Here is a 25,722-nt window from a genome sequence, read left to right on the forward strand (position 1 = left end):
TCTGGTGGTTCTGTGGCAGGCATGGTGGGAAGTGGGAGGGGTGGGACCTGGGCAAGGATCCCATGTCCCCATTCACACTTATTCCTCTGCCCAGCCCCACGCACTGAGGCCCTCCACCCCAAAGAGAGTGGGAGCACCAGGCTTGGGGAAGGGGTGGTCAGGCAGAGAAAGGAACCACTGAGGGGAGAGCCCCCCAGTCGGAGAGGGGAGGCCAATGCCCTGCTCTCTGGCAACCTCCAGTCTGAGGAAGAAGCACAAGTCCTGATGGGTCAGGCAAAACAGGACAGAAAAGATGATCGCAGGGATAGGCTTCTGGGCCAAGGGGATTCCTGAGCAGAGAGGGGAAGGAATGATGCCCTCCAGGGAGCCTCATGACTAGAGTGGGATAATCTAGATGCCATGCTCCTGGCCTCATGATTTGGCCTGTATGTTATTCATCAGCTTGAAGTGGGGAGGGGGAGAGAATGGGGGCTACAAGCCAGAGTGGAAGTCCGCAGGCTGGCCAAAGGATCTGACCCAAAATTCAACTGAACTCTGAAAGGGCATGGTTCAGATGAAGCTCAGAGGAATATATTCCACATATATTCCACAGACAGTAGAACCCTCCCCTGCAAATGAAGTAATCTCTCCATTTTGGGGCCAGAGAGACTGAAGGCCTGGCACTGCGCAGAGTTGAATCAGAAACCTTGGTGTTTGGAGGAAGCTTGAAGCCAACTCCTTTCCCTTCCTGGGCTGGCAGACACGTCCCCCAGGATGCCACTGGGGCTGAGTACCTTAGAGACATCAAACTATGGGGACTGAAAAGAGCTGCAGAAGGCATCCATTCTGGGGGGAGAAGCAAAGCCCTGTACCCCGGGAGCCTCCAGTCTGATGGGAGAGACAGGCTGTGCTTTACAATGCCCCAGACTGGAGTGGAAAGTGGTGGTGGATACACATCAACCCCTTATACACACACACACACACACACACACACACACACACACACACACAGGATTTAGGAAGAGAAATTATCTAAGCTTCAGAGGGGGTGTGTAACTTGCCCAAGGTTACACAGTAAGTAGTAACCAAAGCAGTGCTTCCCTCACCACCCTGTGACCCCTGAGATCCCTCCTCCTTGAGTTGCTGTCAGGGCAGGGGCGCAGAGGGTTCAGTGGAGCCCTCCGAGAGGACAGCCTTTGGGTTTCTGTGCCAGGGCTGGAATCTATGGCTACATCTGGGAGCCACAGGATGTGCCAGGAAGGGCTGGGACGGGAGCTCTTGCTGGAGCTCAGGAAAGGAAGCAGGCAAGGCTTCAGGGAACAAAGAAAATAAAGTTATAATCAAATTATCAGGTTCTTGGCCATTCAGTCTCTCTCCCCAACTGCTTACCAGGGAAATATTCTCAGAAAATAGGAGATGGACAGCCAGGAAAAGGGGGTGGGAATGAGAAGGGAGCAGGAGAAGCTCACACATAGGGAAGCTAGTCTGTGCATTTCTGGGGATGTTTCAGTCGATTTTCGCATGTGTTTAAGTCCCTGGGCATTTCCTTCTTGGTTCATCCCTCTGTGTTGTGCTTCACTCTGTGAATACATAACCTGGGAGTGTACTTCTCTGTATATGTCCATGTACAACCATGGAAGGCTTCCTGTACACATGCTCACGTGTGTCTCGCATGCAGCTCTGCCCACTCCATGTATGCTGTTGTGTGTGTGCATGCACTTTGTTCTATGGCAATGTGTGTGCCCTTATGATGTCCCTGTGCCTGGGTCCTTGCATCTGCCTGTCTCTGTGCATTTGTCTGGGGCCTTTGTACTTTGAGGTTTGGGGTAAAAGAAACTTTAATTCCCCCCTTTTAACCAATCCGGGCTGGCCAGGAAAGGGGGAAGGGGAGGCATGAGGAGGCAGCCACTTTCCTCTCTAACTTTTTTCATCTTGGAAGGGGAGAGACAGTAGTCGCCCAGGGGCTCGCTGATAGGATTTCTCCCTGGCTGTCCCAGGTCCAACAGCAATGCTACTCAGAGAAGGGGTGGGAGAAAGGGCTGGAGAGGGGAGACTAGAGCTGAAGGGCCCTTCCTCTTCACTCCTCCTTGGCATGGGAGAAGCCAGGAGACAGATGGGAGAGAAGGGAAGATATGAAAGAGAAATACTTTAGGGTCAGTGAATTTTTCTTTTCCACCCTTATTGTTAAAACATTACTCATCTCTTGGAACAGGGGCTCCCAGGTGAAGGGGGACACTCGACCCTTGAAAACCAGGTACTTTGGGAACAGGGTTCAGAGGAGTTTTTGCAGAGGCCTGAAGCCCATCCCCACACACTGGTCCCAGCCTCCTACCTTCCACCCCAGTCCCCTCTAGGCACCACACCCACCTCCACCTCCTCCCAGGCCAAATGAGCCCTGGCAAGGAAAGAGTTATCCCAGGTGAATTAGGGGTGGGAAACACCTGCAAGATGCTTCTCTGAAGGAAGAGGCTTCAGCGGTCCCAAGGACAGAAAGCTGGGAGGAGATTTGCCACCACTACAATGCAAGAGATGAGGTTAGATGCCAGGCAGAACTAGAAAGCTCATTATCAGATCAGGGGAGGAGAGAGAGTGGGTGTATCATCACCTCCTTGGAAGCAAGAAGTCAGTGTATGTCTTCTCTGGCCTTTCCCTGCTCTGCCCACATCCTTTATAAGTTCTGGGGAAGTCCTTGATCTCTAAGGCCTCATCTACACTGGCCTCAGCTACCCGGATAACATTCCATTGACTCTGGATACAGTCCCAGAGGCAAGTTCAGGCATCCAAACTCAAGTGAGGTTTGGAGCTGAGTAATCAGCTGCTAGGGCTATGCAGACATTTTGTCGGGGGAACAGCCAGCTCCGCACCCCACCTTGCAGGGCAGATGTGGGGTGGGGGAGGGGCGGTCTGTCACTCGGTCTTCCCAGCCCCCTCCCACCACCGCAAGCTCCCTCTTCCCACCTGCAAGTAATTTGGCCAATGGGAGGGCAGTTCAGATGGCAGTGTGGAATCCCTCTAGATCTGTGTGTGCTTGGTGGGGAGGGGGCTAACTCCTTCCCCCCAGACCCAGTGTGCCCTTTTCCTCTTCGCAGCGGCAAATTACTTGTAATTATCTCGCATTGAAAGCCTTCAGGAGCTGCTCCCAAAATTGCTTTAATTGAATTAATTGAATCTCATTTTGTTGGGGGACGTGTCTTAAAATAGCACGTGGGGAGAGGGAAGGACAGCTCCAAGTCAGCTTTCCTGTGGCTAAGACCCGTGCAGGTGAGAGAGTGGGCTCCAGGCTCAGCTGCTTCTAGATCCCGGCGCTTTTGCATTTAGGACCTTGCCTGTGTCCTGCTCTCAAAGGTGATGACCCGGGATGTGTGGAGTTCTCTAGTCTCCAGCCCCTTTTCTCCTCCTTGCCCTGAGGAGGCAGGTGGGCTGGAGGCAGGAGGTGAATGGATGGCCGTGGCGGTAAGAATTCAGCATCGCTGTGACCTCTCCTCTTCGATAATCATACAGCAGCTATAAACGCCATTTATTACGTGCTTACTATGTTCCAGGTACCATGTCAAGCATGTTACAAGCACCATCTCATTTCATCATCACAACCGCACTGGGAAGCAGGTCCTATTAGTGTTCCCATCGTAGGGGGGAGAAAAAGGAGGCTGAGAGAGAGGTTAAGCAACTTTCCAAAAGTCACACAGCAGAGCAGGACTCTTTGGAGGCCAAAACCCCAGTTCTAAACCATTCAGTAGTGTCCCCCCTGCCTTATTGACCCAATTTTCCCAGAGAGGTGTCCTCACAGGAAGAAACCACAGCCTCCCTTTCTGCAGCTCCAGCGGTTTGTGGGAAGGGAATGGGGTACCTCTTCCACTGGAGTTCATTCCCATCAGCAGTCAGGAGCCCAGGGAAACTGGACCAGCTCCCAAGTGGACAAGGATTCCTGTTTCCACTGGAAAGGGAGGATGGATGGGTGTAGGGAAGAGGGGGCACTGTCAGCTCAGCTGGCCGCTGGCTGGAAGAGTAATTATACTCCTTCTGCTACTTAAGTTTACAATCTGGGCTGTTGTTTTAACGATGTGACTCTTGTTGGGCTGTCCAATTAATCTCGCCTTTGGAGGCTTTCCGAGATGGAGCGGTAGATCTTATCTCAGGTCTGTGGAAAGAAGAGTGTGCAACCTGCCGTGGGAGGGAACAGCCACCTTGAGGACCTGTGGCCTCAGAGAAGACCCAGAGGAGGAATCTGCGGCTGGGGCTACCGAGAGAGCCGGTGGAGATGGGGTGGGTGGCGAGGGGCAGGAGAAGGCATCGGTGGGGAGGAAGAGGAAGGCGTTTCTCCTCCTGGCATCCTCATTCCTCACTGCTCCTAGAGCTTGGCTTTGACCCACCCTGTGCCATTTGCCACCCCCAGGAGACCCCTCCATGTATATTTTGGGGAATGGGGGTGGCCGCTGACACATAACAGGGCCTAGGAGGGGCTGATTGCAGGTCTTTTGAGGTGGGGGGCTCCCACTGACTCTCATAACCCCTCTCCCCTACATAAGATTCCAATTTGGGCTTCTCTGTGGCCAGCCTGGGTTGGCGCGAAGTGCCTGGGTGGGCTTTCCAGTTTGCTTGGGAACAGGTTTAGGTAGTAAGAGGGAAGCTTGACTTGGGAGCTTCTAGTCTGGAACTGGAGGCCCCTCCCCCAAGGCCTCGGGCCAGGCTGGGCTGGATTCCCTGAATTATTTGCAGCCCCTGTCCTCAATCCCCCTGCTGCTGAGTGCCAGGTGCGTGCATGCGTGCATGGGGGTGTGTGTGTGTTTGTGTTGACTATGCCCTCACTGCCCTCTGTACTTCCCTTAGCCTGGCACTTACCACACAAGTGGCTGGTCATTGTCTGGCCTCTGTTAGCCCACAGGGTCTGCCTAGGTCACCTTGATATCCCCAGGATCTAACACAGAGCAGGGGCTCTACAAATGTTCATTGGATGGAGAAGTCCAGTTCCTTCTGGGGTTTTCCTTCTCCTCTCCCTCCTGCTCCCCCTTCCACTAGGTGAGTTGGGGCCTTTCCACCCCAAGGAGCTCACTTCTCCCAGGGGAGGACTGGACTGGGTCAGTAGGTGTGGCCTCTCCCAAGGTGAGCAGGGGCTCTCCCTGGGCTGAAGGTGGGCACAGGGGGCTGTGAAGTGCCTGGCTCCCTCCAGAACTGGGCCAGGAGAGAATTTGCTGTGAGGATCACTCAGACTTTGATCATTCCCTGTATTAGCATCTTCTGGTTTCACACTGGAGTGTCTGAAAATATGGATATTACTAGAACATTCCAGAGCTAGAACCCAATAGCCAGTTAGTGGTAGAGGAGGATCCAGTGCCTGTAGTTCAGTGCTGGAAGAGTCAGATGGGAGAGAAGAGAAAGCTGAGCAATCACCCCTCGGCTCCAGAAGTCATGACATGAACATACCTCACAGCCAAGGCCCAGGTTTCTGTACCAACTTTAATCTCTGGATGCTCATGATATGGGGGATGGTAAGAGCTTGGGGGGCTGCTAGTCAGATTGGTTATAAATATGAGCAGTTCTATTCGACAGAGACAGCTGTGAGGAGCTAAACTGCTGGGCTCACCCCACCTATTTGGGGGCATCTCTACCTACACTTGTCCCCATTCTCCCCAAAGTGTTACCGTGCTGGGTTCCAGAGAGTGTGTGCATGTGGATTTGTTTAGGAATTAGGGATAGGAATCAGACTCTTAATAAGTACTCATTGAACTAGATGGGTAATTGGATCCATTATCTACTCATAGTGGGTAGACATGGGGAAAAGAGGGGCTTTTTTAGGAAGAGAGTAAAAATTACCCATAGGTGCACAAAACTACTCCATCCCATCTACCTCATAGGATGGTGAGTAGGTGTATCAGTTATGGGGATAAAAATCAGGAAAAATCAGTGGGTGGGTCTCGATGGTGGTCAACTTGAAGACTCTGGATGTCCACTTCACTTCTGCTTTTACTCACCAGTGGGTTGGGCAGGGCCCAAGGCACACAAAGAGAAAAAACACTCAGTGTTTGTTGCTGGTTGAACCCCAGGTTGTGGTGGGACTGCGGTCCTTTCAAGGAGTGGCAAGACTAGGGGTCCTGGGAAGTCTGAACTCCAGCCAGTGAGTCTCTCTCCAGAGCCTCTGACCAGCTGGAGGGAAGGTGTCCAGTCCTTGGTGGTGGTGGGGGGCAATGGCCAAGGCTGTTTGGGTTATGAGGCAAGGAGGAAAGGACTCCACCGCATCCGTTTTCTCCTCTAGCTCCTCATCCTCCTGAGAAAACCCATCTGGATCTGGCTTCCTCCTGGCCCAGAAGGGGTGCAGGTGGGCTGGGTCCTGCCTGGGCGCTATAGGAGGGCTGGGAGCCTGACCTGCTCGTCCCCAGATTCACATCATCTGAGGTGGAGCCAGGACATCAGGGGAGTGATGCTGATACCAGGCTCCGAAGTTGTTGCCATAGCCACTGATGGGCAGGGCCCCTGCCTTGGGTAGATCCCAGAGGGATGGAAGGGGTGGGGAACAGGGAGACAGGGAGGGGGACCTCCCAGGGAAGTCCCCTTCCTGTCGCCCAGAGTTCTGCTTCAGGAGCTTCTTGTACTTGGAACGTTTGTTCTGAAACCAGATCTTTACCTATGGGGAGAAAAGGGGAAAGAATGGAAGGTCAGGAGGAGTGTGCCTGTGGAAGGGAGTGACCAAGGGAAAGGGACCCAGCGGGAAGGAGCCGTCCTGGGAGAAGAGCAGAAGTTGGGAACATTTGCTCCAGGCCTCCCTAAGCCCCCGAAGGCCATGAGTGCCTGCATCTGAGTTAGAATCCAGTTCTCCCAGTCTGGGTACCCTCCCCTACCCCCTGAATCACCCCCCTACCTCCCCCGCACCCCCCACACACCTTTTAACACATTCCCCCAATTTACTGGGGGCCAGCTAGAACTGTGAAAACAGGGCTTGGGGACTCATCAGTCATTCACACCTGAGGGTGAGTTCCCAGAGAACACACTTGGGGAGGGTTAGCATGCAGGAAGGATGGGACTGGCCCCACCTGTGTCTGGGTGAGGCCAAGCTGCGCGGCCAGCTGGGCCCTCTCGGGCAGAGCCAGGTACTGCGTGTGCTGGAAACGCTGGTTCAGGTGCTGCAGCTGCAGACTCGAATAGATGGTCCTCGGCTTCCGGAGCTTCTTGGTCGAGGCCTGCGGGCGCCGCTCTGAGGGCTCCGGGGACAGCGGCGGCTTCTCCGAGTCTGGGGGGCGGCCCGAGACGGTGTGTGCACGCATAGAGGGGCTGACGCGCCGTCTCACGGCTCATCTGCATCTCGTTTGCATTCCGGCCACGGATTAGCAAAAACTCGGGCTTGGGGCTCGGCCCTTCTCTACCTTCCGCTCCACCCTCCTTTCAAACCCCACACGTCCACTGTGTGCCACGTGGGACTAGCCGCAGTTCTTGCCCTCAGGGAGCTCCCGCTCTTAACGGTCCTGTGACCCTAAGGGGGACAGCGCCACTGGCCGGAGCGAGGGTCGGGACGGCGCCCAGCGGCGGGATGACAGTTCAGCCGCGTGCGGTGGCGCCAGCTTGGGGCGGGGCGGGGAAGAAGGGCTGGGTCGAGGGCTGGGCTGAGGCCAGGAGAGCACGGGGGAAGGGCGTTCCGGGCGGGGGGGGGGGACTCAAAAGCATTGTTCGGAGACCCGAGACAGTGTCTGCGTGGCAGCCTCCCCGCTGCCGGAAGAGGGGTGGTCAGAGGGGCCCGGCAGAGTGGGCCTTGAACGCCAGGATGAGCACCCCTCCCAGCTTCAGAGTATGGAAAGTGCCCCAGGGTTTGTCATCACCTCCCCTATTGTAGGGCCTCCCTCTCCTGAGGCACATCCTCCAGAAAAGTGACCATCTCTTCCCTCCCCCAAGGCTGGCTGGCTAGACTAGTCGGCTTTCAGGGGCCCTAGAAGCCCGGTGGTGCAAGGCAGCCCCCTCCTCCGCCCGGCCGCACCCACGGAGGGGTTCCTGGCTAGCACGGAAGGTGACCGGGGTTCGGAGAGCGCGCAGCGCCGGCAGCGCAGGCCCTCTGGGTCGCTGCTGGATCGCGCTCGCGGTGCCGCCGCGGGAGATCTGGCCACCTCCTGCCTCCCGGCCCAGCCTCTCGAGGAATCTCGGTCCGGGAAGAGCTCGGCCCCGGGATGGGGGTGGGCGAGGGGTTCCCCTCTTCCGATCCGGGCGGCCCCAACTACGCCACTCTACGGGGACATCGGGACCATTCGTGTAGAGAGCAGTGTTGGGGAGGACGGAGCGGCCGAAATGCCCGCGGGCTTAGGGTTCGTTGCATTCCTCGCGGGGCTGCCGGCCGACCTCAGCCGACAGAGCGCTGCGCCCGGGTGCCCAGACGCAGCGGGGGTCCGACCGCGTCCCCCACCCCCATCCCCACCCCCACCCCCACCCCCGTCCCCTTCCTCCGGTCGGGCTCACCCCACACTTCAGGTTCCACGCCCTCGACCGGCCGCGGTGACCCTGTGCCTTCACCTCCCCCGCATCCCTCTCCCGTGGCCTCAGGCGCTGCGGGCTTCTCAGATCCGCCCCCCTCGACCCCCGCCTCAGCCAATTCCCAGAAAAACCGTTGGGTTTCCGCTCCCGCCCGCGCCTGTCGGGCCTCCCCTGCTTAGACCCGGCTGCTCGCCGCCCCGGCGACCACTCGCGCCTCTCTGGCTGCGTGAAACAATTCGGACCGTGAGGCAGAGCTAGCAGGGAGCCTGCCCCAGCTGCTAAACTCTCAAAGCCCTCCGCGCCCTAACTCTACCAGCAGACCACCCGCCCACCCCCCTTCCCAGTTCCTTTCCCGACAGCTGCTTTCTCCACACCAGTTGCAGAAGTCACGACTGGATCTGCCCAGGTCTTGATTCAGGAGCCCAAGGGCCTCCCTTGAACCATAGCGGCACCTGCCTGCTCATCAGGGTGGTGGCACGCAGCTCACTTGGAGCCAAACCTCTCCCTGAGGCTGGGGTGGACAAGAGTGGAGGCAAAAGGAAGACCCCCAAGCCCTCTCTCACGTCCCAATCATTTAATCTAGAGTGAGCCCAATCCCCCAGTTTCAGTAGGTAAATGCTATAATCTAATCTAAGGACATGTGTGGTTTTCGTTGGATCCGGGAAAGCTTTGTAAAGAAAAGGAACCCTCCACTCTCTTGTCCTTAAACCAAGAAAAGGGAAGGCAAGAGTGTAGAAGACAGGACTGAAAATACCAACCCCAATTCCAAGAATTCTCTTAAGGACAAAGTTATCTTATTCCCACATTCCCACCCCACTAAACAGACACACACGCACACACAAATGTACCACATTAGCATATACTGAAGAGAAGAGGCCAAGGGATTCGTTTTTTAGAAACTGATCATTTGTAGAAACACCCCCCCCCCCCAACTGCTCCTCTTCCAACCACAGACCCAGAAGCGGGAAAGAGGCAGCCCCAGTTCTAGCACAGAAGGCAGTTAACTTTTGGGGGCTTTGAGGAAGTTCCCTAAAATCCTCTTTTCTGGCTTCATGCAGTGAAAGCCAATTCGCAAGGGCCAAGCCTGGAAAACAGGCTGTGTCCTTGACCCATGCACACCCTTTCTTTGGACCTCAGTTTGCCCATCTGTACATTAAGAAGCTCCTAAATCTCTAGGGTCACTTCTGGCTCTGATGTTTATGAGCTCATGTGTCTCAGCAGAGTAACAAGGGAAGGGAGGGAGACATCTTGGTCCTGGCTGACTCCAGCTAAGTCACCCAGTGGATGTGCATCCTTAGAGGAAACTGTGCCAAGGACAATTGTGGGGGTAATTAGGTGGGGACAGGGAGTGCAGGGGAACTGAGCTCTAAACCCAAGCCACTACAGATGGATGTATGTACTGTGTTGCATGGGTACAGCCTGTGCAAGGCCCAGGAACAGGAAGACAGGCCAGCTCCCTGGCTTCTTTGAGGCCTTCCAGTGAGCACTTTCTTAGGAGCTCAAAGTTGCTCCAGGCAATGTAACTGGGGCCTGAGCTACCCCAAAGGCAAGGGGTGGAGATAACAGGAATGGCCAGTTCCTTTGGCTGGAAGGCTGAGATCTACTATGAGAGACTGCCTGACCCACCTGTGGCTACATTCTTAGAATGATGGGTAGTAGGATTTAGCCCCAGATTCTACCAGGTCAGCTTTTGGTCTCGGTCTGGCACATTCGGGCGCCAACTGGGGAGAGGGGGAGGGGCCCCGAATAAACCCCCACTTCTACTGCCCTCCAGCTGGGACCTGATTTCTACTTATCAGGCTGTGGCTTGAGCACTGATTTCTGAGACAAGAACGTGGAGAGGGGCGACATGGAGGAGAGAAGGAGTGCATGATGGAGAGAATCCTAGGGAAGGGGCTAGGCACCTACACGCACATCTGGATTGTTTCAGTTTTCCATTATAAGTAGGTACACAAGCCCGCTGCTCCAAGGGGGTGGGGTAGGGAGCCCTGCCACCCGCCTTCACACAACTGCAAATCGAAACCAGGTCGGTCTTGAAAGGAGACCTAGATCAACTCGCCCCCGCCCCTCCCCCCTGTCTCCCGCCCCATCCCTTCGCCCTCCCCCCAACCCCAGATCCCGTGGAATCTGAGTAAGGTCTGAATCCTGCCAGCTGCTCCCAACCAGCCGAGGGCGAAGTTCAGGGGCTCACTGGAGCAGGACCCCGGAGGTGGGAAGAGCCGCTGCGGCCGGACTTACCTGGCTCCCGCTCTTGATGAGACTGCTGAGACGGCGCCGTGGGTAGCTGGCAGGGCAGGTAGGAGTCTCCGGGGGTCGCCGGCCCAGTGTAGGGATAGGGCAGGACGTGGCCATACGGCCCAGAATAGGGCAAATCGGAGGCGGCTGCGGTTGCAGGGGACAGGCCAAGCTGGTAGGCAGCCACTACCGATGGGACGGGGGCGATGTCCGGGAAGACGGCTTTGGAGGCGTCCGGGCCAGGGAGGGGGCAGGGCAAAGAGGTCATTGCGGCCAGGGCCGGGGCCGAAGGGCCTAGGCCATGGCCCCGCACGGGGTCCGCTCCCTCCGCCAACTCTCTCTTTTCGGAGCCTCGGGCGTTGGAGCCGGATGAGCCCCCCAATCAGCCTCCCCCACACTTATCCCGAGGAAAGTGTCTCTCTGCGCCTCATCCAGCGGAGAGCGCGCGCCTGGGAAAGGGGTTCCGGGGGGTGCCCCCCATGGCTTCCCCCCCCTAAATCCATGGGCCCCCCCCCCCCCTCGGCTCGCTCTTGGCTTCGGTTCCCGGTACCCGACGGGGTCCCCGCCCACTTAAACGCCGCGGATTGGCTACCACAAGCGGTGACCTCATGGAGGACTGCAGCCGGGGCCCGCCCCTCCAGGGCAGCCCTGGGTAGGGAAATTCAGAACCAGGAGATGGGAGGAGAGCAGTGCGCACGGCCCAGGCCCAGCCATCTCGGGATCCGCTCCGAGAGGGATGCCGGGGTTGCAGGGCGTTTGGGGCAGTCCGATCATAACCGCAGAAACGCAAGGAAGTTGACAGGGCCGCGATGCCTTGGCGGAGGCGCTGCGGCTGCGGGGGCGCAAGGAAGCTGCGGTCGCGCTCTCCGACTCTGGGGGATCTGCGCGGCGGTTGTGATCCCGCCGCCACGGACCTGCAGAGGAGTCGAGACCAGCCAGCCAGCCCCGCAGCTTATTCAGCGCGTCGGAATGCGTCGCTGCCGAGCGCTGGCAGTTTGTTGGTAAACAGACGCCGGGTCGGAGGCGGTACCGCCCAGCGCCCAGCCGGCCTGCACGCGCGCGGCGCGCACACCCCCGCGGGGCGCCCTTGGCCTGGCACGCCGCGACCGCCGCGACTGCGCCTCACCGCCCCCGTCCTCGCTTCCGCTTCCGGCAGGGGCCAGGGTTTGGTTGCGACACCGCAGCTCCGCAGGCCCCCGAGGCCGAAGGAGGGGTCCGCCGTCTGGGCTTCTGCCAGTGCGGCGCCCCGCCTTTCCTGGCGCCGCGTGAGGCTGAAGCCTCGCACGAAGCCGGACAAAATCCGAAAGTGGGAGGCAAGTCCAGTTTGATGGCTCCTCGGAGGGCGTAGGAAATACGGCAAGCCGGGCTCCGTGGCCGAATCTTCCAGTCTGTGTGCAGGGCTTTCCTCTAAGATCTTGGTGGGTGGGTGTCTCTGTGGCCACAGATACACAACTACACGGAGACTCCATTCAAATACAACAGATACACTAGCGTTTACCAGCACACAGGTGTCTACAACGATGTTCACATTAGCATCCCTCCATGAACAGAGGTTCATTTATGGATCTGCAAATGCAGAGCATAGACTGTGATGTGTACACACCTACACACCCAAAGATGAATAGCAACACCCCTGAATAAAAGCACTATGGTTGTCTTACACAGACCCAGAACAGACCCAAACTGTCGGTGCACACTCTAAAATACAGAAAACCCAACCATATAAACATTTATGTACTTGTATGCATCTTATGAGACACCAGTCCACACACATTTAGGCTGCTCCATGTTAGCGGAGAGACAGTTACCCCGCCCAGAAACCTGTCAGTCCTCACAGATTCCCCAGCATACTCATATACAAACCCTCTGTCACTTGAATGTGCAGACAATTTATGTTTGTACACACATGTGCTCTCGTTATCAGGGTGCAGAGTGAAGGCAGCAGTCTTAGAATTGGGGAGTAGGAGAGGACAACAACCAGAGAAAGAGGGAAGCTTAGAAGAGTAAGAGAAGGCACTGGGGGGTGGGGGTAGCCAGGAGAGACAGAAAGATTTGAAGGGGTGTGCAGTCAAGTGTCCTGAGGGAAGGAAGAGCAAGTCGGCATCAAATCAGATGCCCTGCTGGCATGTATAGAGATGAATTTTTCCAAGAAAACACTCCTCTGGCACCTGGCTCTGAGTTCTCTCGCCTGAAGTCTTGGAGCTTCAGGAGAAGGAACTCTGTGAGGGAGCCCCCTCCCTGGATAGCTGGAACCCACTTCCCTCTCATCCAACAGCGTGTGCAGGGTTTGCATGGTTGAGAAATGCTATTTCCACGTGGGGTCACCTTTCCCCCTTTGTTACCCAACTCTAGCCGTGCCACCACCACCTCCTTAGAGCCGGGGCTAAGAACTTACAGGGATATCACCTTCCAAATCTTCCTTCCTGCCACCACCATTTTCCTCTGGAGAGAGGTAGCCACACAACAGTACCGTGATGGGTTCCAAGGACTGCATTTCAGCATGCACCAAAGAAAGAATGCTCTTTGAGGTGGGGTGGGCTGTCAGGGAAGCTTTCACAACAGAGGAGCTTTTGAGGTGGAACTTAAAGTTTGGGTTGCAGGACTCTTCCTCCCAGGGCGATGTACACAGAGTCCTTTCCATGCTAGACCTAGCGAGAAAGGGCAGGGTCGGCTTTTCCAGAGGCCCCTAAAGCAGTGACTTTGGGCATCCTCCAAAGCCAGGCAACCCATAGTGAGAGCATCTCCTAAGCTCAGGGGGCTTTGCTGAATTCATGCAGGATCTTCACCTCCATGCACCAGTAGGAAACATCCTGCAGCCTTCTAGAATTTATGAAGCACTCACAACATACAAGCCTTGTGTATCTTCACCAAAAACCTGTGGAGTACTGTTATTATCCCCAGTTTACAGATGAGGAAATCTCTGCTTCCATCACCACCTCCCTCTTCAGGGCTCCCTCTTCCCACATGCTGGAGGGTGTGGGGCTGCGATACCTCTTTGGGAAACTTCGTGGTCTCCTCAGATGCGGAATCCCCAGGGAGGGGTCCCCTCCAACAGGTGCCACATCTCACCAACTTTGGAGCCTGGAGGGACAGTGGGGGAAGGTGGAAGGGATAGGCACGGGGGCTAGGAAGGGCTGTAAATCTGCGTTTGATCAGAAGGAAGGGAGGGCTAGACTGAGAGGCCTGAGGCCTGGGTTCCCATCCCAGCTCAGCCGCGAGCTGGCTGGCTGTGATAGCCTGGGTCAGCCATTTACAGTCTCTCAGACTTATTTTATCCAATAAAATGAGGGAGCTGCGCTTAAGACCTCCAAGCCATTGTCATTTGCTTTAGAATGAATTGCAAAAACCAAAATCCCAAAACGTAATAAAACCAAGATGAAGGAGTTGGAGGAGGGGAGGAAGGAAGGCAGGCAAAACATAGGAACTAACTCTCTCCTGTAACTACCAATACCTCAGCCCACTGCTTGTCACAAAAGCCAGAGGTGGCTCTCCCAGCTCTTTCTCATGCGGGTCATCTCCCTTAGCGAAAGGGGCCAGCTTGGAGAACCTCAGCACCGAAGTGAGGGACTGGGAGCCGACAGCGGGGTCCCGAGTGGAGGACACGGCGCCGCCGAGGTCTGGGGAGTGAGCCGAGGCTCGTGAGTGGACGTGAAAGATCCATGTGGTGCACGGTGGTTTGCAGGCTCTTCGCAGCCGCCCGGCAAACGCAATCCCACCCGATCCGGTATTGATTCTTGGCTCAGAATAAGCGCCCAAGGCGGTGGGACATATGCCTCACTTGCAGTCCCCCCGAATTCGGACTCTGCCCTGAAAACGGGAACTCCATCTGAACGAGTGCCCCTTCCTGACACCCCAAACACCTGGTGGGTGCAGGGCTCACAGCACAGTCCCTGGACTCGGTACCGGACGGACCGCGCGCTTCTGAGCAAAGTGGGGGGCGTTTGCGACGGGAGCCGGGCGTCGGGTGGGTCTGCAACCTGGTGCAGGCTCTCCACGCAGCACCTGTGTGGATCTGCCCTGGGGAGTAGTTTCCATCGCGACCCCGGTCCAAGGCCCTTGGCGGCCATTGCAGGGTTATCAGCTCCCTTTCTCCTTCATCCCACCCACTGACCCCCAAAGGAAATTTCAGTTTAGTTTCGTCTGTTCTCCGTGGAATTTAAGTACGATTTGTCGGGGCTTTCGTAGTAACTCGGTTTGGGGAAACTTTGCGAATAATTCGGTTTGGCGGGGATGGGGGGGATGAGGAATCCTCCCTCCGCTGGGCGGGGAGCGAGGTGGTTAAAGACCCACCCTCTGTGAGGCTCGCGAGTCCCGCCACACACATACTCGGATTTGACTCTTCCTGAAATGTGGATGAATTATTGTCTCTTTTCTTCTTCGTGATGGAGCAGTGAATGAGCGCTGGCGCGGGCGGGGCGGCATGCTGGCTCCTAAGGTCACTGCCCGCCCCGCCGCGCTCCGGGTGCGCTCACCTCCACGCTCCCGAGAGCTGTCTCTGCGATTGTCGTCCCCGCCTCATTTTCCAGATCACCTGGGAGAAGCTCCCAGGAAGGGGGGGGGGGGAGGCCTTGGGGTCAGCGCCACCTCGAGATCCGGGCATCGCTGGGCAGGCGGGCTCCACACGAGGGTCTCCGGCTGGCTCGGTCTTCAGCCACTCTCCCCACGTCTTTGCTTTATTTCCAAATTTCACACCTGCTCCGGGAAACGTCTTCAACTGGGGTTTGACTGAGACGTTTAAAGTACACACATATATGAAGTCACTAAACTCATAAAAAACAAAACAAAACCATGAACCACTCTTGGACCAAATAACTCCCTGCCCCCCCAAAAAAGAAAACGGTTAACAACAACAACAAAAAAAAAATGGGGAGGTTTTGAAGATGCGTTAGAGGCGCTGCCCTCCGCGATGAAGGAGCCACGCTCCTGGCTTTGGCCCCGGCCCCGCGCGGGAGCGGGAAACGGCCGGCTGGAGAGAGCGGGAGTTCTGGGCGATGTCCCAGCCCCGGGCTCGTCGGGCGGACAGACGGCGGGACGGCGCGCCGGATGCCCGCGGGGAGCGCGGAGAGCTGGCGGGAGGCCCCAAGGCCAACCCGGCTGCAACGAATTCGCGCGCCCGGAAAGAAGGCAGCTCGGCCGGTTTCTCCAGACCTTTCCAGACCCCTGTACAGAAACTAGGGCGTTCCGCCAGTCTCCGTCACCCGGCCCCGGAGGGAAGCCGCTGGTAGGACGTGGCTGGAGGGGGAACGAGCCTCTAGAGAGCATCGACGAAGAGGGTGCGTGCAGGGGCTCACACGGACACACACTCCCATAACCCAACAGCCGCAGCGCTCACCCCGCGGGCCACCACGCCACACCCGCAACACACACCACATCACGCCCACCACACAGGCACACGCATGTTACTCAGTCCCATCCCTCTGGACCCCCTGGATCTGGCGGAAGGTCTAAGCGGTGGGGTTATTGGTTTCACTTTCTGACTCCGGGACTAGATCCTTTTCAGGTCCGGAGTGTTTTTCTTTCATAAGAAAAGGGTAGGTCCTGTCCCCGCGTCTCATCTGGGCTGCCGAGTCAGGGAGAAGGGGGACAGCCTTACCTCGGCTGGGCCCGGCCTGGGAGAATGAGGGGGATATTGCCTTGGGGGGTGGAGCGGGACCGCCACGCGGTCGCGGCGGTCGCACCCGCACCCCCAAAGTGAGAGAAATAATCACAAGTACCAAAAATACCACCCCCAAACCAAACTCCGCAGCCTGGGTACCACCGCACTAGGCTCCGGGTGTCAGGCCTGGTGTGGGGCGAGGGTGGACGAGGTGGGAGGGTGAGAAGCAGCTCAGTCCCTCCCCCACTCTTCCCGGCTCTTCCAAACCCTGCCCCACCCGCCACAGCTAAGGGGAGCAGGGGCGCGACGCCGAGAGGAGGAGCCCGGCCCACTCCCATCTGTTCAAGGACGGGGAGGGGGCTCGCGCAGCTACTTCCGCCCACATCTACCCTCGTCGTCAATCACCCTCATTAATTCCCGTTGGAAAAGGATCACACACTAGAGACTCATCAACTGCTGCCTGGAAAAGGCCGGAGGACACAGAAGTGGGCAGAGAGGGGGAAGGGTTTGTTCTTGGGGGATGGGGTGGGGGCTGCGCTGGTCGTGGCCTCCAAGGGGAGCTGAACTGAGCTGACTTATCCTTTCCATCTTCTGGGACCAGTTTGCCCCTCCTCTCCCCTCCCCTCCCCTGAAGACTCCTCTCAGCTTGTGATCTGACCAGCACCTGTCCTGGCCCCACCTTGGCTGAAGGGTGGCTCCGAAACTCTGTGGGAGACAAGCCCTCCCCAGCCCAAGTTCTGGTTGGAAAGTGCCTCAGAACTAGTGGGGAGGAGGAAGCTCGGCCCCACTGCCCAGCTACCCAACAACCCTATAGGGCACCACTGCCTTAGTTGCTTTCCACTGGAAAGGGGTGGGGGAGGACCAAGTAGTGGTTCTCTGGCTGTGGGAGACACAGGGGGATCCAGATGGAGGCACTGTTCCTGAAAATGCATCTAAGGAACCTTCCGGAGCCTTTGGGGGATAAGACGAGCTTGGGTTATCTGAGGCCCTTTATCTTCGGTAACACAATAATGATGATAATAACAGTGAACACTTAAGTGTTTTCTTATTCCAGGCACTATGCTAAGCCCTTACATGCATCATTTTATTTATCACACAGATTCTGTGAGGTAAGTATCCATGTTATCCCCACTTTACAGAGGAGGAAATTGAGGCACAAAATGGTTGAGTAACTTGTCCAAGCTAGAATTGTAACCCAGGTCAGCTTGTTCTCTTAACTACCATGGAGTTGTCTTACCTGAAGAAGCACCATTCAGCAAGGGCAAGAAGAAGGGCCGAGGAGGGAGAGGGGAACCCAGGAGATGAATGCCCTCTGTGGAATGGTGGTAGGAGAAGTAATAATGTCAGTAATGGCTGGGAGTTATTGTGGGCTTGTACACTATGCTTTAACATGCCTTTCCTCATTGAAATCTTCAAACAACCCTGCAAGGGAGTCCTATTACTATCCCTCATTTTACAGAAGAGGAGACTGAGGCACAGAAAAGATATGTGTAGGGTCTACACCACTTGGTTGGAAGGCAAGGAAGAGATTCCACACTGTGGAGAGCCTCCAACGCCACCAACCAAGAGCTTATGATGGGCCTGTGGAGAGAAGGGAGGACCGAGATGGGAGCCGAGGGGCTTCCCAGGAGCAGCTTGGGTATGAAGTAGGCTGGGAAGGGAAGAGTCAGGTGGCAGAGAGCCCATTTAGGAGGCTGTTGCAAATAGGTTGTGTGTGAAGTGAGGAGGGTGGACCCAGAGGCTTGGTGGCAGAGGCAAAGGAAAGGAGGGGACGTGTGAGAAGGGTTGCTCTAAGACAAACTTTGCTGGGCCTGGTGACTGTACCGGAAGAGAGTAGAAGCAAGCATGACTGTGAATTTCCAGGCCTGGGCAACCAGAGGAGCCTGGGGAAGAAGCCATGTGTTTAGTTCAGAGATTCAGACATTTGATGGGTTGATGGACCGTGGACCGACATTCTAGGTTTGGGTGCTCCAGTGGGCAGCCAGCCATTCTGGTTTCCCTCTGTGCCCCTGCACAGGTGTATTTCCCCAGGGCCCTGCCAGGGTGCACGGGTGAAACTTGCATATATGCAGATGTATGCAAATGAGAGTAACCCAGCCTGGACCCAGAACCTAGAGCCAGGGGAGGAGGAGGGCTGCCCTAGCCCTGACTCACCCTCTGACATGCTGCCTGGAATGCCACCTCCCCAGCTGGGCTTCCTCCAACTTGGGGAACTTGCTCCTGGAATCATCCTAAGCTCAGGCCCAGAAGATCACAAGCCCAGAAGACTGGGGGTGCTGAGGTTGGGGACTGTCTAAATCAGAGTAAGTCTTTATTCTGAGCCCTCTTTGCCAAATGGCAGCAGGAGGGGAGAAGACAGGAAAAATACCTGGATAATATGACCTTTATAAGCATAAACGCACATGGCAGTCCCTAAAGCATTTTCCCATATATAACTTCCTTGGGGCCTCATAGTAACTTGTGAGGTAGGTCGTTTATTAGGCCCATTTTACAGATGAAGACACTGAGGCCCATGTCGTGAAGTGCCTTGACAGGGAAAACCTGGCTAATGTGTACAGAGCTGGATTTCCAATCCAGGCCTCTGACTCAGTGCTCTTTGTACTGCTCAAGGTTTGGTGCTGTGCTGAGGGAAGGGGAAGCTAATTCTGGAGTCTGAGGCTTCTTTGGGGACCTGCTGACCCTCAAGTATCCAGATAGCCTCTAAATCCTCTCAGTCCTCAAGAAGTTCTCATTGAAGAACTAACTCCTTGTTAGTAAGCTTTCGTCTTTAGACCTGAGGTCACACCCCTCCTGTCTGGCTGGACCACGTACCCCACTTCCAGCTCCTGCAATTCAGTACACTCTTTTTAAGCACTTACTAGGTACAGCTCTGGGAAGGGTGTTGTGGGAGGTCAGCCTAGACTCCATCCAATAGTGAATTTGGCAACTTCTGTGTATTAAAATGGTGATTAGAAATACAAAGAAGAGTGAATTAAAATACACATATGCACACAGAGTTAAGGAATACTTACAAACTAGGTACCCAGGTCCAGAAATAGGACTCTGCTAGCTCCCCAGGAATCCCAATGAGTGACCCTTTTGAATTATAATCCTCTCCTCCACCTGGGTATTCCAGGTTTCTTGTTATTCACTTCCCTGCTTTTCCTTAGTTTCATCACCCATATCTGCTTACTTTCACCTGTTTATAAACTTGACATGAATGGAATCACACTGTATATACGAGTCTTGCTTCTCTCAGTTGACAGTTCGTAGATTCTGAGACATCCTCCCGACTTCCCCATACTGTAACCACTCCTCTGGCAGCATTGCACCTCTCAGATGCTCTCGGGTGGGTTTGCTGCATGAGGGCGGGGATGGGGTCTTTTGCCTCCGGGAACACAGTATCCAGCACAGGCCCAGGCACATAATTAATGCTCGGTATGCAGGCACTGAATGAATAAGTGAAGATGAGTGAAATGGTGTACCTCTGTTTACATTAATGAGAAATCCCAGGGGCAGGGATGATATAGGAGGCCATAGGGCAACATTCAGGACATAGGCTCCTGCCAAAAGGCCCCTTGTCCCTCCCTACCCTCCCACTGCTCCTCAGAGATGAGAGGCTGTAAATGGAAGCATCTCCCTAGATCCTGGCCCTTTCTGTGGCGCAGCCAGGAAAGCACAGCAGCTTGGGAACCAGGCAAATCTGAATTCTAATCCTGCCTCCACACCTTATTTACTTGGGCAAATAAAACTTCCCGGTGGGGCTTCCCTGGCGGCGCAGTGGTTAAGAATCTGCCTGCCAATACAGGGGACACGGGTTCGAGCCCTGGTCTGGGAAGATCCCACGTGCCGCGGAGCAACTAAGCCCGTGCGCTACGACTACTGAGCCTGCGCTCTAGAGCCCCTGAGCCACAACTACTGAGCCCCTGAGCCACAACTACTGAGCCCGCGTGCTGCAACTACAGAAGCCCGCGTGCCTAGAGCCCGTGCGCCGCAACAAGAGAAGCCACCGCAATGAGAAGCCCGCGCACCGCAAGGAAGAGTAGCCCCCGCTCGCCACAACTAGAGAAAGCCTGCACGTAGCAACGAAGACCCAACACAGCCAAAAATAAATAAATAAATAAAAATTAAAAAAATAAGAGTACTTGTAAAAAAAAAAAACAAACTTCCCTGTGCCTCAGTTTCTTCACCTGTGAAATGGACATAGTAATACGCCCACCCTCACAGTGTTTTGAAGATTCAGTAAATTACTCAGACCCATAGTAGGTGTTTCTCATATGTTAGCTCCCCTTCCTCTTTCTGTTGTTTCCTTTAGCTCACCCACTGGGATGCGCCTGTCCCCGTCACTTAATCTACCTGGAAGATACCAGAGCCAACCTGATTATAAAGCTTTTGTTCCCAGAGGACCCGGTGATGGCTGGAGGTGTCAATCCCAGGATAGAAAGCTCCTGCAGGGCAGAGACCCTGCCTTCCTCAGCTCCTCGTCCTCATGGCATCTGGCACTGTGCCCTGCATACAAAAGGTGCTCAGGACAGCTTTCATTCTCCAGCTAATCCCGGAGCCACTCTCAGCTCCTCCTAAGTACAGGGACACGTGTGAGGGTCTGCCCCTCAGCGGCACATGGAATACTTTCCCACTGAGGATCTCAGCTAATCCTCCTCACCTGGTCGGGGGGGGGCAAGTATTGCCATCCCCATTTCACAGACGAAGAAACGAATGCTCAGAGCAGCCCACAGCCATGCCCAACATTGCACAACCAGTACGTGGAAGAGCTGGGATTGGAACCCCCGCCCTCTGACATTGAGGTTCTCTGGGTTTTTCCAAAGCAGAGATGACGGCAATCAAGACTTAGAGAGAATTAAGGCAACCAGCCCCATGGAAAACAGGCAGTGGGACGTAAGAATTGTCTGCAAAAGTGTGAAAGGCTTCAGACTGATTTTTGAGGCCAGAATACCGAGAACCAAATGGAAGTTGGAGGAATGAATATTTAGGTTCAATAGAAGGAAGACATTTTAAGTAATTAGAGCATTCCGAAGGTGGCACATTCTCCCCCTTTGTCTTAGGCACCGACTCCTTCTGCCTTGTATGGAGCGATTCTTTCAGATCTCATTTCCTCTGTTGGAATAAGGCATTCTGGAGGACAGGCTCACCTCCCTTTGAGTTTTGCCTCCTCCAACCTGTGTGTGTACAGTGCATCCTCAATAAGTATTTGAGAGTCCCCATGGTTGGAGGCCACCAGTCAGAAGCTGCGGGATGCTCTAAGATGTGGTTGAGAGCCTGGGCTCTGGAGCAGATGGCAGTAGGTTTGAATCTCAGTTCTGCTGCTTGGGGAGCTGGCTTAGAATTTCTGATACTCGTTTTTCTCAACTGTAAAATGGAATTAGTAATACCAACCATTAAAATTGTAAGGATCAAATGACGTCCTGTATATGACTAGCAGAGTGCAGAGCACATGAAAAGCTAATAATGCAGCTTTTTGTTGATGTGTATACTTGAGGGGCTGCATCACAGGCTAGAGAAATGGGGCAGGTTCCCACCAATGTCCCTGCAATTTGACAGCATATAATTCTATTCTATAAGCATCAGGAATGGAGCTGAGTAGAAACCTGGAAGCAGATTGACTCAACGGAGGAAACTGGGTTCAAAATAAACAGAACCCCCATTCAGAGTCTCCAGGTACTTGAACTAGGGCTTTTCCTACCTTGCCCTGCCTGTCCCCCTCTTAGGCAAGCCCCCAGGCCTGGGGTTGGGACCTGGTCCTAGAGAACCTGGGCATGATTATCCCTGGAAAAGGTACCAAGAGTCCCCAAACAGCGCAGACCACACTGGAAGCCCAGCCTCAGCCAGGAACAGGGTCCCAAAGTTCTGATTTGGCTGTCACCTGCCCTAACCTTGAGCCCTTCACTGGCCCAAGCCTCTAAACCAGTTAGATGTGGCCACCTCCAGAGGGTGTCTGTGGCTTCTGAATGCTGGGCACCCCGGGCTAGGAGAGGCCCTTGGCAGCCTCTGGAGTAGTTCTTGGCCTCCAGCACAGCTGCTCCTCAAAGTTTCAAAGTCCTTAGAGCTGGAAGGCACCTTAGAAGTCCCCAGAGCCACTGGGTCTGGAATTCTGGGATCAAGAAGGTCTGGACTGGACCTGGAAATCTGCATATCAATAAAAAATAACCCCTCCCCCACTGCCCACCATGAGAAGCTGATTTGGCCCAGCTCCCTTGCCCTTGTGTTACACATGGAGAGGCTGAGCCCAAGGAGGGACTTGACTGGTCCAAGATGACATGCTGGAACTAGAAGAAAGCCTGGTTCTCTGGACCCTAGTACAGGGTGTTTCTCACCCTAGCTGCCTGTCAAGGCTCACTCCCCCTGAGGCGGGGAGGGGATGCTGACACAGAAGTCTTTCCTGAGTCTGTCCCCCATGCCACCCTCAGAGGTTGTGTCAATTACACGAGAGCCATTCACCCTCCTGGAAACGGCCACTGAGAAGAATGAGATTGAAGAGTCCTGGACTTGCTGGGGGCCTCCCCAAGGCCAAGGCATGGGAGCAAGTTGGTATCCGGGGCTAGATCCATAGAGGGTCACACAGGCACACATTTGGAAACGGCCATCACACTGGTGGGAAATTTTGGTCTGATTTACAATAACCTTTCTCTTCACCAGCACCCAGCACAGCACCTGGGCCGAATGATTTTCCACCTGGGCGTGTGGAATTAATGGATGAGGTTTAATGCTGATTGGACTCAATCATCTCCAAGGCTACATGCCCATCCCCTCAGTGGCAATGGGTATGGAGACTCAGCAAAGCCTGGAGAATGAAAACAGTGGGTGCTCATAAAAGAGCATGGCCAGGGAGGTACAGCCAAGAGGAGGGAGCGGGTTAAGCTGGCAGCCGTGAATCAGACACTCCCATTCCTACCGCAGGGGCCAGCTCCCACCAGGTCTCAGCCCCAGAGGGTCCGTGAACACAGTGGGTCTCCGTGACGGAGTTGGCAATGTGGGGATGTGAGCATGTGACTAGTATGTAACTGAGACTGCTTGTGTGGGACTCTTTGTGGCTTGGGTGTGGCTCTGCGCTTTGTGCGGGGGCTGTGTGGTTGTGCGCTGCAAGTGACCGTAGTGTGGCTGTGTGTTTGTGTGACTATCTGTGTAGAAATGGACATTGCCTGCGCTATGTTGTGTGTGCTTCTCGGAGGCTGGCTCCAGAGCTCTGGGTGTTGGGTGTGTGCACCTCTGGGAGGAGACAGCTGTCGTGGGTGTATGCGACCATGTGGGACTCTGTGATGTTGTCTCGAGTGTGCCTTCCAGTCTGGCTCTGTGATGGTGCGCATCTATGCCGGGTGGGTTACGTGCCTTCAACTGTGTGTCATTGTGTGTCCCTCAGGGACTCAGCTGTGTCACTGTGTGTGACTGTGACTGTGTGTGAGACAGCATGCACCTCAAACCACATTTCTTGGGCGGCTTTGATGTGCTTGAGTTTCTAGGGGCCGTAAGGACGCCGGCTTCACTCTTGAGGACTTCAAAAGATGGCTGTCCTTTCTGCTCAGCTGGGGAAAAACCCATTTCCCCCTCACCCTTACCCTCTCCTCCGCCTGGAGGAGGGCCCTGTTTGTTTTCCTATTTTTACTGCCTAGGATGAGTTCATGGCCACAACTGACTCACCACTCTTTCCAAGAGACTTGGGGAAGGAGATAGGGGTTGCTTGGTTGGGGCCTCTGCCCACTAGCCCGGGGACTTTCAGAGCAGGGCCAAGGGGGACATCTGGGTCCATTGTGGCTGTGTGGGCACCTCAAGCCATTCACCATCCCCAAACCTAGAAGGTCAAGGAGTCTTCTTTCGAGGTCATTGTCTAGAACCCAGTCTCCTACCCCAAATGAGAGGCCTCTCTCCTTACCTAAAAGTTCTCCCCTCCCTTTGACAAGGTTAATTGAAAAGTAAGCTGGAGCTTTGGAGGGGCCTTTGACATGTCCCCCGGATCCGTGTCACTGCAGGTAATCCACGCCTGGTCCAGTTCAAGCAGCAGCAAGGATGCCTCGGCTCAGCAACACTGTTTGGGCGCCCCCTATGGGCAGAGGCTGCCCAGGCGGAAGGAGGCCGAGCTAGAGGCCTGCACAGTTTGATGGGAGAGACACAGTTGCTGTCCGGAAGCCCTCAGTCTCATGGGGGAGTCAGAACCCTCCAATACACAGGCTCTAAGACAAAGGACAAGGAGGATTCAAATTCTCACTCCCGGGGCTGGGAGGAGAGTGATGTTCTGAGTCTGAGGTAGAATCCGAGAAGGCCTCTGGGAGGGGCTACGGGGACTTGGTGCAGGCTGGGAGGGAGAGTGAGTCCTGGAGGCTGGACAGCTGGGAGGACTGGGGTGGAACAAATGCAGGAGGTGAGGCGAGGTGAGGTGGCATAATCCTCATGTGAGATGATGAGGGGGGGACTTGGGCTGGAACCTGTCCACGTGGCGGAGGAACTCTGTGGATAGGAAGTCCTCTCTGGTGTCTACCTGGTGTCCCTCCTGCTGCAGCCTGCATACAGCACCCGAGTCTGGTTGCCCAGGAAGGAGCTCAGAGGCTGGACCTCACCCCCTTCCCCTGCTCTAGCCTGGGGAGCCAACACTCCAACCATACTCCCGGCCAGCTTGCCCAGCCTTCAGGCTGTCCTGTCCCCACATGCCCCTGCCAGGCTCTTACCAGCCATGGCTGAAGCCGTGAAAGCTTCCCTCCATTCCTGCCCTCCTGGCCCACTGCCTTGGAGGCTCCTTCTAGCTCTTGTGAATGGCTCACTCAACAGAACCTATCCCTCCACTCTCCTGACCCTGGCCTGAAACTGCCCCCTTTAGGGGTGTTTGGGCCACCCTCCTAGAGGAATTGAGAAGAGCTTCAGACTAAGGAGTCAGGGGGCCGGGCTTTAGGGGACTCACTGGGCAAGGCATTTAGCCTCAGTTTCTCCATCTGCAAAATGGGGCTAAAGGCGCCTGCCCTGCTGGGTTCCGGGGGGTGGGGTGGGGAAGGCACCAGTGAGCTCATGGGTGTGAAGGCCCTGGTGAGCTGTAAATAGTCCAGTGCTTGTGGGAGGAAGGAGGGAGGGAGGGAAGCTGTGTTATTCCAGCTGGGCCTGGCTGCCTGCATGGAGGGCTTGGCCAGTGGGGGCCTGGGGACTGTGAGGGTCTCTTGCCAAGTACTAGAAACCAGGGAATTCAAGCCCAGCACCCCAATGAGAGCTGGGGGTAAGTAAGGCTCCGCAGAGGCCACATCTGGGACAAGTGCTGGGGTGACAGCAGCAGGGACTGTGATATGAGAGCTTTGGGCAAGTCACTTGGACCAGTGACTCTAGAGAAACTGCTTTTGGGAAGATGGGTGAGAAACCTGAGGTCACCGGTGACATCACTCTCAGCCTCCCTGACATCCCTGCCTCTGCGGGGAGGGGACGGAGATGCCATCTTCTCTGCCCCTCTGTCCTTAAGCTCTGGGGACAGGAGGCTGAGTATGTTAGCTAGCAGG

At 55.5% G+C, this 25,722-nt stretch overlaps 1 protein-coding gene across 1 annotated transcript; it reads right to left on the reverse strand.

Annotated features, from left to right (window-relative positions):
• Window positions 1–5,448: 5,448 nt before the first annotated feature.
• DLX4 (distal-less homeobox 4) lies at window positions 5,449–11,072 on the reverse strand. The gene is made up of 3 exons (XM_059907480.1): window positions 10,666–11,072; window positions 7,005–7,201; window positions 5,449–6,598 (listed from the first exon to the last, which is right to left on the reverse strand). The coding sequence occupies exons 1-3, from the start codon at window positions 10,928–10,930 to the stop codon at window positions 6,356–6,358; spliced, it is 705 nt and encodes a 234-aa protein (XP_059763463.1). The 5' UTR covers window positions 10,931–11,072; the 3' UTR covers window positions 5,449–6,355.
• Between the last annotated feature and the right edge of the window lie 14,650 nt (window positions 11,073–25,722).

The sequence above is a fragment of the Balaenoptera ricei genome, chromosome 20, assembly GCF_028023285.1.
Source record: "Balaenoptera ricei isolate mBalRic1 chromosome 20, mBalRic1.hap2, whole genome shotgun sequence".
NCBI classification, from domain to species: domain Eukaryota; kingdom Metazoa; phylum Chordata; class Mammalia; order Artiodactyla; family Balaenopteridae; genus Balaenoptera; species Balaenoptera ricei.

Excerpts from the sequence above, each read along its gene's own strand:
- DLX4 (XM_059907480.1), bottom strand. The coding sequence starts at position 10,930 with ATGACCTCTTTGCCCTGCCCCCTCCCTGGCCCGGACGCCTCCAAAGCC. Across the intron at positions 7,202-10,665 it reads TCATCAAGAGCGGGAGCCAG|ACTCGGAGAAGCCGCCGCTG; the intron begins GTAAGTCCGGCC and ends GCCGCCCCCCAG. Across the intron at positions 6,599-7,004 it reads TTGGCCTCACCCAGACACAG|GTAAAGATCTGGTTTCAGAA; the intron begins GTGGGGCCAGTC and ends TTCTCCCCATAG.